This window comes from Oncorhynchus masou, chromosome 13 (assembly GCF_036934945.1).
Source record: "Oncorhynchus masou masou isolate Uvic2021 chromosome 13, UVic_Omas_1.1, whole genome shotgun sequence".
Lineage (NCBI taxonomy): Eukaryota > Metazoa > Chordata > Actinopteri > Salmoniformes > Salmonidae > Oncorhynchus > Oncorhynchus masou.
Genome location: NC_088224.1, coordinates 70,812,431 through 70,825,834, shown reverse-complemented (window position 1 = coordinate 70,825,834; position 13,404 = coordinate 70,812,431). Strand labels below are relative to the sequence as shown.

At 42.6% G+C, this 13,404-nt stretch overlaps 1 protein-coding gene across 1 annotated transcript in view; it reads right to left on the bottom strand.

Moving 5' to 3' along the window:
* The window catches only part of LOC135552974 (roundabout homolog 2-like), a 77,883-nt gene that overhangs the window by 22,785 nt on the left and 41,694 nt on the right, over window positions 1–13,404 (bottom strand). Inside the window, exons 3-6 of the mRNA XM_064984951.1 lie at window positions 9,309–9,466; window positions 8,812–8,932; window positions 8,598–8,736; window positions 762–889 (exon numbers count right to left, since the gene is read on the bottom strand). Of these exons, the coding sequence (XP_064841023.1) occupies window positions 762–889; window positions 8,598–8,736; window positions 8,812–8,932; window positions 9,309–9,466 (546 nt within the window). The remainder of the gene's footprint in view (window positions 1–761; window positions 890–8,597; window positions 8,737–8,811; window positions 8,933–9,308; window positions 9,467–13,404) is intronic.

Genomic DNA, 13,404 nt, shown 5'->3' with positions numbered 1-13,404 from the left:
GCATGGTGGTGGCAGCATCATGCTGTGGGGATGTTCTTCCATCGGCAGGGACTGGGAAACTGGTCAGAATTGAAGGAATGATGGGTGGCGATAAATACAGGGAAATTCTTGAGAGAAATCTGTTTCAGTCTTCCAGAGATTTGAGAGTGGGATGGAGGTTCACCTTCCAGCAGGACAATGACCCTAAGCATACTGCTAAAGCAACAATTGAGTGGTTTAAGGGGAAACATTTATATGTTTTGGAATGACCTAGTCAAAGCCTAGATATCAAACCAATTAAGAATCTGTGGTATGACATAAAGACTGCTGTACACCAGCGGAACCTATCCAACTCAAAGGAGCTGGAGCAGTTTTGCATTGAAGAATGGGAAGAAATCTTCAGCGGCTAGATGTGCCAAGCTTCTTGAGACATTTCCCAAGAGACTTGCAGAGATAATTGCTGCAAAAGGTGACTTGGGGGGGGGAGGGGGTGAATAGTTATACACACTCAAGTGTTTTTGTTGTCTTATTTCACAATAAAAACATTTAGCATCTTCAAAGTGGTAGACATCTTCTGCCAATCAAATGATACAAAAAAAATTAATTCCAGGTTGAAGGCAACAAAATAGGAAAAATGCCAAGGGGGTGAATACTTTCACAAGCCACTGTAAGTGTGTGACTACTGTACTGCATGCATGAGTGTGCCTTTGAGTGTTCCTTTGAGAATGTAGATCAGTGTGTGTGAGAGAGAGTGAGAGAGTGAGTGAATATTTGTTTCTTACCATGGACCTGTAGCATGGCTGAAGCCTCCGTCTTGCCCACGCTGTTCTCAGACATACAGGTATAAGTTCCCTCGTCCTCCTCTCTCACCCCGGTCAGACGCAGGGTGTTGTCACTGCGGATCTCAAACCTGGGACAGAGACACACAGAGAGTCAAAAGTATTTGCATCAAGTAAACCATTGAGATAAGGAAAGTCAGAGTTCTGAAATATTTTCATAAACTAAACCTGGGAGAGATTGAAACAGAGTCAAACTTTTCCTAAAGTAAACCAGACAGAAAGACCTGGGCTGTGTCGAAAAATCCATACTGGCATTCTAAATAGTAGGCATTTTAGGCATGCGAAAATAAAAAGTTTGATAGTATTTGAAATTTTGATATTTCGAGTAAGCTTTAAATGCCAAGATGTTATACTAATTTTGGGTTTTCATCTAGTAGAATTCACTGCATACTTTTGAAGAAGAGAATCGTCATCGTCATTCAGACTCACGAGTGTTTGACAACAGCTGATAATGAGATTATGGGATGCGCTGTACCCAAATGAACAAATGGCGGGAATCAACGTAATTGTGCATTAGATGAGGCATTTTTAGGATAGGTGAGCCCAGTGTGTTGATAATAATAATAATAATAATAATAATAATTGCTTACCGCATTGGTCTTTACTAAACAGTACGTTCTATATCGTATGTACTATGATTAGTTCACAGTATGTAGTTTTAGTAAGTAGTAGGTAAGACAGATTTTGGACATGGCCCAGGTGTGACAACCACTGCCTTTGAACTATGTAAAAGTGACCTTGAATGTACCTGACCCTCTGACCCATCAAAATGTAACTGTATGAAGTAATCTGAAACTGCCGATCAAAAAAACGATAAAAGATGAAAACCTTATAACTTAATAAATCTGCAGAGAAATATGCACAAGTCAACCGTGTTTGAGTCAAACAGCCAATCAGAATGGGCAGAGTGAGTCACCTCCCCACTACCCGTAGTTACAGTAAAATCATAATAATATTTAAATATTTTGCTCCCGGATGATCTTCCAACTATCAAGTTGCAGAGTCACAGGAGGAACATTACCAGTCAAGAGTTTGGACACACCTCCTCATTCAAGGGTTTTTCTTTATTTTTACTATTTTCTACATTGTAGAATAATAGTGAAGACATCAAAACTATGAAATAACACATGAAATCCTATAGTAACCAAAAAAAGTGTTAAACATAAAAATATATTTTATATATTGGGGCGGCAGGGTAGCCTAGTGGTTAGAGCGTTGGACTGGTAATCGGAAGGTTGCAAGCTCAAACCCCCGAGCTGACAAGGTACAAATCTGTCGTTCTGCCCCTGAACAGGCAGTTAACCCACTGTCTAGGCCGTCATTGAAAATAAGAATTTGTTCTTAACTGACTTGCCTGGTTAAATAAAGGTAAAATAAATACATTTGATTCTTCAAAGCAGCAACCCTTTGCCTTGATGACAGGTTTGCATTCTCTCAACCAGCTTTATTAGGTAGTCACCTGGAATGCATTTCAGTTAACAAGTGTGCCTTGTTAAACATTTATTTGAGAAAAGTATTTCCTTCTTAATGCGCTTGAGCCAATCAGTTGTGTTGTGACAAAGTAGGGGTGGTATTTGGTAAAAGACCATGTCCATAATATGGCAAGAGAATGGAAAGTCGATCATTACTTTAAGACAGTAAATGTGGAAAATGAAGACATTTTAAAGTTTATTTAAGTGCAGTCGCAAAAACCATCAAGTGCAATGATGAAACTGGCTCTCATGAGAACCACCACAGGAAAGGAAAACCAGAGGTACCTCTGCTGCAGAGCATAAGTTAGAGTTACCAGCCTCAGAAATCGCAGCCCAAATAAATGCTTCACAGAGTTCAAGTAACAGACATCTCAACATCAACTGTTCAGAAGAGAATGTGTGAACCAGGCCTTCATGGTCAAATTGCTGAAAAGAAACCACAAATAAAGGACACCAATACGAAGAGACTTTCTTGGGCCAAGAAACACAAGCAAATGGACATAAGACCAGTGGAAATCTGTCCTTTGGTCTGTCGAATAGAAATGTGAGATTTTTGGTTCCAACCGCCGTGGCTTTATGAGACGCAGAGTAGGTGAATGGATGATCTCCGCATGTGTGGTTCCCACTGTGAAGCATGGAGAAGGTGGTGTGGTGGTGTTTTGCTGGTGACACTGTTGGTGAATTATTTAGAATTCAAGGCACACTTAACCAACATGGCTACAACATTCTGCAGCGATATGCCAATCAATCTGGTTTGCGCTTAGTGGTACTTTCATTTCTATTTCAAAAGGACAATGACCCACCACACCTCCAGGCTGTGTAAAGGCTATTTCAAATCAAATCAAATTTTATTTGTCACATACACATGGTTAGCAGATGTTAATGTGAGTGTAGCGAAATGCCAGTGCTTCTAGTTCCGACAATGCAGTAATAACCAACGAGTAATCTAACCTAACAATTCCACAACTACTACCTTATACACACACAAGTGTAAAGGGATAAAGAATATGTCCATAAAGATATATGAATGAGTGATGGTACAGAACAGCATAGGCAAGATGCAGTAGATGGTATCGAGTACAGTATATACAGTGGGGCAAAAAAGTATTTAGTCAGCCATCAATTGCGCAAGTTCTCCCACTTAAAAAGATGAGGCCTGTAATTTTCATCATAGGTACACTTCAACTATGACAGACAAAATGAGAAAATAAAATCCAGAAAATCACATTGTAGGAATTGTAATGAATTTATTTGCAAATTATGGTGGAAAATAAGTATTTGGTCAGTAACAAAAGTTTCTCAATACTTTTATATACCCTTTGTTGGCAATGACAGAGGTCAAATGTTTTCTGTAAGTCTTCACAAGGTTTTCACACACTGTTGCTGGTATTTTGGCCCATTCCTCCATGCAGATCTCCTCTAGAGCAGTGATGTTTTGGGGCTGTTGCTGGGCAACACAGACTTTCAACTCCCTCCAAAGATGTTCTATGGTGTTGAGATCTGGAGACTGGCTAGTCCACTCCAAGACCTTGAAATGCTTCTTACGAAGCCACTACTTCGCTGCCCGGGCGGTGTGTTTGGGATCATTGTCATGCTGAAACAACCAGCCACGTTTAATCTTCAATGTCCTTGCTGACGGAAGGAGGTTCACTCAAAATCTCACGATACATGGCCCCATTTATTCTTTCCTTTACACGGATCAGTCGTCCTGGTCCCTTTGCAGAAAAACAGCCCCAAAGCATGATGTTTCCACCCCCATGCTTCACAGTAGGTATGGGGTTCTTTGGATGCAACTCAGCATTCTTTGTCCTCCAAACACGACGAGTTGAGTTTTTACCAAAAAGTTATATTTTGGTTTCATCATATGACATTCTCCCAATCTTCTTCTGGATCATCCAAATGCTCTCTAGCAAACTTCAGACGGGCCTGAACATGTACTGGCTTAAGCAGGGGGACACTTCTGGCACTGCATGATTTGAGTCCCTGGCGGCATAGTGTGTTACTGATGGTAGGCTTTGTTACTTTGGTCCCAGCTCTCTGCAGGTCATTCACTAGGTCCCCCCGTGTGGTTCTGAGATTTTTGCTCACCGTTCTTGTGATATTTTGACCCCACGGGGTGAGGTCTTGCGTGGAGCCCCAGATCGAGTGAGATTATCAGTGGTCTTGTATGTCTTCCATTTCCTAATAATTGCTCCCACAGGTGATTTCTTCAAACTAAGCTGCTTACATATTGCAGATTCAGTCTTCCCAGCCTGGTGCAGGTCTACAATTATGTTTCTGGTGTCCTTTGACAGCTCTTTGGTCTTGGCCATTGTGGAGTTTGGAATGTGACTGTTTGAGGTTGTGGACAGGTGTCTTTCATACTGATAACAAGTTCAAACAGGTGCCATTAATACAAGTAACGAGTGGAGGACAGAGGAGCCTCTTAAAGAAGAAGTTACAGGTCTGTGAGAGCCAGAAATCTTGCTTGTTTGTAGGTGACCAAATACTTATTTATTTTCCACCATAATTTGCAAATAAATTTATTAAAAATCCTACAATGTGATTTTCTGGATTTTTTTTCTCATTTTGTCTGTCATAGTTGAAGTGTACCTATTATGAAAATTACAGGCCTCTCTCATCTTTTTAAGTGGGAGAACTTGCACAATTGGTGGCTGACTAAATACTTTTTTGCCCCACTGTAAATATGAGAAGAGTAATGTAGAGTATGTAAACATAAAAGTGGCATAGTTTAAAGTGGCTAGTGATACATGTATTACATACAGATGGCAAGATGCAGTAGATGATATAGAGTACAGTATATACATATGAGATGAGTAATGTTGGGTAAGTGGCATTGTTTAAGGTGGCTAGTGATACATTTTTACATCAATTTCCATTATTAAAGTGAGCTGGAGTTGAGTCAGTATGTTGGCAGCAGCCACTCAATGTTTGTGGTGGCTGTTTAACAGTCTGATGGCCTTGAGATAGAAGCTGTTTTTCAGTCTCTCGGTCCCTGCTTTGATGTATCTGTACTGACCTCGCCTTCTGGATGATAGCGGGGTGAACAGGCAGTGGCTCGGGTGGTTGTTGTCCTTGATGATCTTTATGGCCTTCCTGTGACATCGGGTGGTGTAGGTGTCTTGGAGGGCAGTTGGTTTGCCCCCAGTGATGCGTTGTGCAGACCTCACTACCCTCTGGAGAGCTTTACGGTTGTGGGCGGAGCAGTTACCGTACCAGGTGGTGATACAGCCTGACAGGATGCTCTCGATTGTGCATCTGTAGAAGTTTGTGAGTGCTTTTGGTGACAAGCCAAATTTATTCAGCCTCATGAGGTTGAAGAGGCACTGCTGCGCCTTCTTCACCACACTGTCTGTGTGGGTGGACCAATTCAGTTTGTCCGTGATGTGTACACCGAGGAACTTAAAACTTACTACCCTCTCCACTACTGTCCCGTCGATGTGGATAGGGGGTGCTCCCTTTGCTGTTTCCTGAAGTCCACGATCATCTCCTTTGTTTTGTTGACATTGAGTGTGAGGTTATTTTCCTGACACCACACTCCGGGGGCCCTCACCTCCTCCCTGTAGGCCATCTCGTCGTTGTTGGTAATCAAGCCTACCACTGTAGTGTCGTCCGCAAACTTGATGATTGAGTTGGAGGCATGCATGGCCACGCAGTCGTGGGTGAACAGGGAGTACAGGAGGGGGCTCAGAACGCACCCTTGTGGGGCCCCAGTGTTGAGGATCAGCGGGGTGGAGATGTTACTGACCCTCACCACTTGGGGTCGGCCCGTCAGGAAGTCCAGTACCCAGTTGCACAGGGCGGGGTCCAGACCCAGGGTCTCGCGCTTGATGATGAGTTTGGACGGTACTATGGTGTTAAATGCTGAGCTGTAGTCGAACAGCATTCTCACATAGATATTCCTCTTGTCCAGATGGGTTAGGGCAGTGTGCAGTGTGGTTGTGATTGCGTCGTCTGTTGACCTATTGGGGCGATAAGCAAATTGGAGTGGTTCTAGGGTGTCAGGTAGGGTGGAGGTGATATGGTCCTTGACTAGTCTCTCAAAGCACTTCATGATGATGGAAGTGAGTGCTACGGGACGGTAGTCGTTTAGCTCAGTTACCTTAGCTTTCTTGGGAACAGGAACAATGGTGACCCTCTTGAAGCATGTGGGATCAGCAGACTGGGACAAGGATTGATTGAATATGTCCGTAAACACACCAGCCAGCTGGTCTGCGCATGCTCTGAGGACGCGGCTGGAGATGCCATCTGGGCCTGCAGCCTTGCGAGGGCTAACACGTTTAAATGTTTTACTCACGTCGGCTGCAGTGAAGGAGAGTCCACAGGTTTTGGTAGTGGGCCGTGTCAGTGGCACTGTATTGTCCTCAAAGCGTTCAAAGAAGTTATTTAGTCTGTCTGGGAGCAAGACATCCTGGTCCGCGACGGGGCTGGTTTTCTTTTTGTAATCCGTGATTGACTGTAGACCCTGCCACATAGCTCTTATGTCTGAGCCATTGAATTGCAACTCTACTTTGTCTCTATACTGACGCTTAGGTTGTTTGATTGCCTTGCGGAGGGAATAGCTACACTGTTTGTATTCAGTCATGTTTCCAGTCACCTTTCCCTGGTTAAAAGCAGTGGTTTGCGCTTTCAGTTTCGCGCGAATGCTGCCATCAATCCACGGTTTCTGGTTTGGGAATGTTTTAATAGCTGCTGTGTTGCTATTTGACCAAGAAGGAGAGTGATGAGTGCTTCATCAGATGACCTGGCCTCCACAAATCACCCAATCACAACCCAAATGAGATGGTTTGGGATGAGTTGGACCGCAGAGTGAAGGAAAAGCATCCAACAAGTGCCCAGCATATGTGGAAACTCCTTCAAGACTGTTGGAAAATTATTCCAGGTGAAGCTGGTTGAGAGAATGCCAAGAGTGTGCAAAGCTGTCATCAAGGCAAACGGTGGCTACTTTGAAGAATCTAAAATATATTTTTGGGTTACTACATGATTCCATGTGTTATTTCATAGTTTTAATGTCTTCATGATTATTCTACAATGTAGAAAATAGTAAAAATAAAGAAAAACCCTTGAATGAGTAGGTGTCCAAACTTTTGACTGGTACTGTACATGTCAAAACTAATGAATCCTCACTGGCCTCCCATTCATGCATTTGTATTGGCTGAGGGAAGGGAAGGCATGAATTAATGAGTAATTACTGTAGCTGTGCTTTCTAGGTCACATACTTTAATCGCATATTCATCCCTGGTGAATGGGCTTCCCTAATTCTGTCAGTCTGTCTGTACTTCCAGCACTCCATCAATCAATCAATCAATGTATCACACACCCCACACACTTAAAAAAGCATCCCCCTATTTATTTCTGCAACACATTCACTCATTACAAATTGTAAGCAAGCTAGCTACAGTGCCTCCTAAACACATGACTAACATCAAAAAGGAGGGTGGGCTATCAACTGATCATTCAAATTGATGATTGATGTACATCTGCTAGTTAGCTAGTGAGATTTATTTGACTGATTATGATTTATTTTCAATGCTTGTATAAAATAACTACATAATATAATATTCATAATCTTCTATCTCGTGATATATGGCTGGCTGACTAGTGGCTTGTGTGGATATTTTAGTATATGGTGGTTAGCTTGCCTGTGTTGCTGCTGCCCTGTCGTGCAACTCTGACTGAAAAAAACTGTGAGTTTGGGTTGGAGGGTCATTGATGTAGCGTCTCCTCTCTGTCTTTCTGCCTCTCTATGCTGTGTGTATCAGCCAACCAGAGCGAATATTATTGATGATGTAGGCTAAAGCGGGTGTTAAATGAAATATTATGCTACTCTGACAATACTGTTGATATTTAAACTAGGTAGCTAGCTACACATACTCAAGTAGTGACCGCATTTCTCAAGCCATGCATGTTTGGATACCAGGCACGCGTGAGCTCCGTACAGGGCAGATCAACAGGCGCTACCAACGGACGGAGTGGGTTATGGGATAAGCAAACTTGATGACATCACGACTACTTGCAGGCAGTGGGTACAGAACAACAATGAAACAATATTATACAACAAATTAATTTTGAAGGAAATTATATCACCGCCCAAAAGGGCACTTTGGAGATTGGAAGGGCAAAGGGACATGAGCTCTACACAGGTAGAACCCAATCTGTGCACCCCTGGTGAATGGACTTCCCTCATTCTGTACCTTCAGGACTCCATAAATCAATATATCGCTGGGTGTTTTGTCTCTCTTTAGATGCAATTCAAGCAGTTAATTTTTCTATTAGTGAGTAGACCTGTTGGTCAATGTGTCCTCACCTCCCGCGGGGGAGCTCTGCCTGCTCTCGGCGCCAGCGTACCGTGGGAGCGGGGTCTCCATGTACCTCACACAGGAAGTCAATGGTCTCTTCCTCCATCACCACCTGGTTCACCGGCCTCCGCATCAGCACAGGACGCTCTGCAAAGAGAGACCCAGAGTTACACACAAAGACACGTGCACACACACACACACACACACACACACGAGACTCACCATACACCACCAACTCAGCAGGATCACTGTCCCGCTCTCCCACCACATTGGTGCCCACACACACATACATGCCAGCATCACTCTTCCTGGTGTGGGAGATCATCAGCTTGCCCCCACGCATCTGAAAAACAAAATAGTGATGACAGGTCATCATATCACGTCATGTATTAGCCTTTGTGCTTTTCAGAGGAGAGCCAGTACTTCCATCATCTGACATCAGCACTACAAAATGCATAGACAGTATCATTAATGATTCCACCATCATCAATAAGTATCATTAATGATTCCACCATCATCAACAAGTATCATTAATGATTCCACCATCATCAACAAGTATCATTAATTATATTAATGGCCTTTGAAACAGTTTGGGTTGACTTGGGATTGAACTGCACTGACTCAGTGAGCTTTGGGTTGGAACTTGTGTATGTAAACTCTAATGAGCATGATGCTGTAACGAGGGGTCCAAGATCAGGGGTCATATAGGCGAGACTCACAGAGATGCGGTCAACCTTGTTGCTGACGCGGGCGTTGTTCCTCTTCCAGGAGACGGTGGGCTCAGGGTGACCGCGGGGGGGAACACACTCCAGGACTGCTGGTTCACCGGCTGCCACCACCACATCACTGGGGGCCTGGCGGAAGTCATCCCTCAGAACTTGGGAGAGGAGAGCATTGGCATGGTTTAGTCTATCTATTCATATTACCATTATTTTACCAGGTAGGTAAAACAGAAAAAATAGACTGAAACCACAGAATACAGCTGATCGTTATTATCTATTAATTGATTACATGCATGTTATTAAGAATGTTGTCTTTCAAATGCAAACTTCTGTATATGAGATATACAGTGGGGCAAAAAAGTATTTAGTCAGCCACCAATTGTGCAAGTTCTCCCACTTAAAAAGATGAGAGACCTGTAATTTTCATCATAGGTACACTTCAACTATGATAGACAAAATTAGAAAGAAAAATCCAGAAAATCACAATGTAGGATTTTTAATGAATTTATTTGCAAATTATGGTGGAAAATAAGTATTTGGTCAGTAACAAAAGTTTCTCAATACTTTGTTATATACCCTTTGTTGGCAATGACAGAGGTCAAACGTTTTCTGTAAGTCTTCACAAGGTTTTCACACACTTGCTGGTATTTTGGCCCATTCCTCCATGCAGATCTTCTCTTGAGCAGTGATGTTTTGGGGCTGTTGCTGGGCAACACGGACTTTCAACTCCCTCCAAAGATTTTCTATGGGGTTTGTAATCTGGAGACTGGCTAGGCCACTCCAGGACATTGAAATGCTTCTTACGAAGCCACTCCTTCGTTGCCCGGGCGGTGTGTTTGGGATCATTGTCATGCTGAAAGACCCAGCCACGTTTCATCTTTAATGTCCTTGAGGATGGAAGGAGGTTTTCACTCAAAATCTCACGATACATGGCCCCATTTATTCTTTCCTTTACACGGATCAGTCGTCCTGGTCCCTTTGCAGAAAAGGTGTTTTCACCCCGACTAAATACGTTTTTGCCCCACTGTATACATCAGAATTGGAGTACACATCCATCTCCAATGCGGTATTCTGTCAATGTCATCACAAGTGCAATGTCAAATATTGTCCTTGAAATCAAATTGAGCATATTTTATAAGTAGAGTTTCTGTTTGAAGGTTAGACGAGAGGAAAACGAGGTGATTGGGTGAGAGCAGTACATTGTGTTTTGTGCTTGTACATGACAGTTCAAATCCCTGGCAACTTCCTTGCTGTGCAGTGTTTTGATGTTTCCTGTGCCGCATCCTATTCTGCAGTCTCTACTGCCAAAGTGGATGAATAATTCATATCTTAGTCCACCACAGAGTAAACAAATACATGAAAAATGTAACGTGTCAGAGGGAAAAATGGCATCACACATTAATGCAATGCTTCTGTCTCATACTGGAAACTATGATAATACACATCTCCGCACTAGCTAATTTCCCCCCAACATCGGACACTCTCTAGCGTTTGGAGGATTAAATCACGTCAACCTCAACATTTAAATGGCCTGGAAAATAACATTTTTGTGAATAAAGACACCCTTCTAGCTATCTGACCACCGATTTTTATTGAAGTATACACACACACACACACACACACACACACACACACACACACACACACACACACACACACACACACACACACAGTAGATTGTAAAATTCAACTGTATAACAGACCAATCATTTAATATACAACTTTTAACCAAAAGTATTCATACTCATGTTAGAATTAAACTTATCTACTTTCTCAAAACATAAGATTAATCTGTAAAACAAATAATGAGACACTGTTGGGTTACAACACTGAAGAAGATGTTGAAGAACCATTTTTAAGGGACTACAGGAGGGTGCACCAGGTAACGCAATGAAAGGTTTACAGGCAAGCCGCTTTTTTTACTGGAAGGCTAGCCAACTGTCTAATAAACACTTCAGATACGAGGTTGGGGTCTCTTTTTTTAAACAAAATTTAAAACGGATACAATTTTGTTCAAATACAAGATATAAGGTGGCCAATAACTGGAGATAATATGCCGATAATACCGTCTGTCGTTTTTTGCTAAACCGCTTATCAAAAAGCTAATAGTAGTAGCATTTCCACTGAAATGTCAAACATGCTAATTGCTAACCCGTTAGCTAACATTTTTACGACACCAAATCACAAAACATTGATGGCTTGATCACAAGATAACATGGTTGAAGGTAATATATTTCTTAAACGATGTTGAATATGCCGATAATATGGGGTGCTACGCTACAAATATGACAGTTTGACACAACGAACGACAAAACTAAAAAAGGAATGTGATCTTTGTCACTGTCATACAGTGAGGTTAGCAGCCTTTTCTATGCAAATGAAGACCGGATGAGATGCTTGACTTGGCAGCCTCAGGTAACCTGTGCAGCACTACTACTCCAGCCTTAAAATTCTCTCTCGCACACATACTACCTCAAAATAATCAATGTCTCTTCTTATACCTTTATAAATATTTCAGGTTGGCATTTTACAAAGTAAAGAATCAGACCAAGACTATCTGCCTGCCTAACTATCCATCTGTTAACACAGTAATGCATCAACACCCAATCAAATTAATTAGCACTGCAAATATGCTGTGAATTAGTCCAATCTCAAACATCAATTAATCTAAACACATTAGTGAACTCGTCCCCTGTCTACCAACTGTGCATCTCTCCAGCTAAGCCACACTACCCCGTCACTTATCCCCTGACATGTGTTTAACAGATCCTTCCTCAGCACAGCAGCTATTTGTGTCTTTTAACATGGCATTTATATTTCACAACCACAGTGACTGACTGACTACCATCTCATTTAGTTTATCACAGCCATCTAGAGCGTGTAGTGTCTCCCTTCTGTCTTAAGTTGTAAGGGCTGCAATTATCTTGGGAAACGTGATGCTATGAATATTCCAATCTCTGAGAAGCTGACAAATGGTGGCTGAGCCTTCGCTGAGCAGGCTGCGTTTCAGATCCGCTGTCAGGATTGAAGTGGTCATCTGTCGATCTCCCCCTCCCTCTCGCCAGCCCACCAATGAGACAATCTGTCACAAACACTCTCTGCCTGAAGTCGCTGCCTGTTCAAATGCAGCAGTAGCTCTACTTTTGATCATTTGGAGGCATTTCATCTGTATTATAATGAAGCACATTTAATTCCCCAACTGAAACTAGGCTTTTGTCATTGATGTGGCATTTAAACTTTTAGAAAAGTTTACTTTTGAAACAAATGGGTAACAGAAGTCAAGTCTTGTACAGAACATTAAAAAGCTTGTCAGAATTCTTCATCATCAACTGGAGTTTGTTCTGTCTCAGATTGTAATACACCCACCACATCTGAATCTAAGATACACAAGGCCTATCAGCTCATCCAACTAGTAGGAGTTGCTTACCTACAGTCTGGGGTGAGTTAAGTACATAGGCAGGGGGGAAGTTTCAGGGGACATTTAGAGGCACGCGGGGCCTGGACATCTGTCCCTTCAGGGGTCTAACCCCGACCTCCCATCCCACCCACAGAACAAGGAGACCAACACAAGATCCCCCCCCCCCCTCTTAAGACGAGAGATGGGTGAACTATAACCTGTCAAAGCACACACCCTTCCCAACAGTCTGTTCAGTAGTCCCAACTCAGCTGGCTGCTTGTTTGAAAAGCTTCAGATAGCTGAAGGCTAATTGAAAGTGGTGTATTATTTTTAGAGCTCAGTCTGTAAAGGGCCGATGCAGAGACAAGACCGGGAGCACAGAGACCATCACTACCCAGCCATGTTGAGGGAACTGAAGAGAAGACATGGATATAGAGCCAATGAGTTAATCCCTTTCTTTTCACAGAATTCACACACTATTATAGTTTTATGAAATAATGATGGCACCACAGGAATCTCCTGATATTCTCAGACAGACGGCCAGGGAACTTCCTGAGGTAAAGTCCAAAACACAGTATTTCTACCAGACCTGATTCACATGGATGGTGAGTAAGTACGAGGACTTCCTGAATCTGAACTATCCCAACCTTACCTTACGGTGACAAGAGTGGGGAACGGGGCACCTAATGTCCTGGC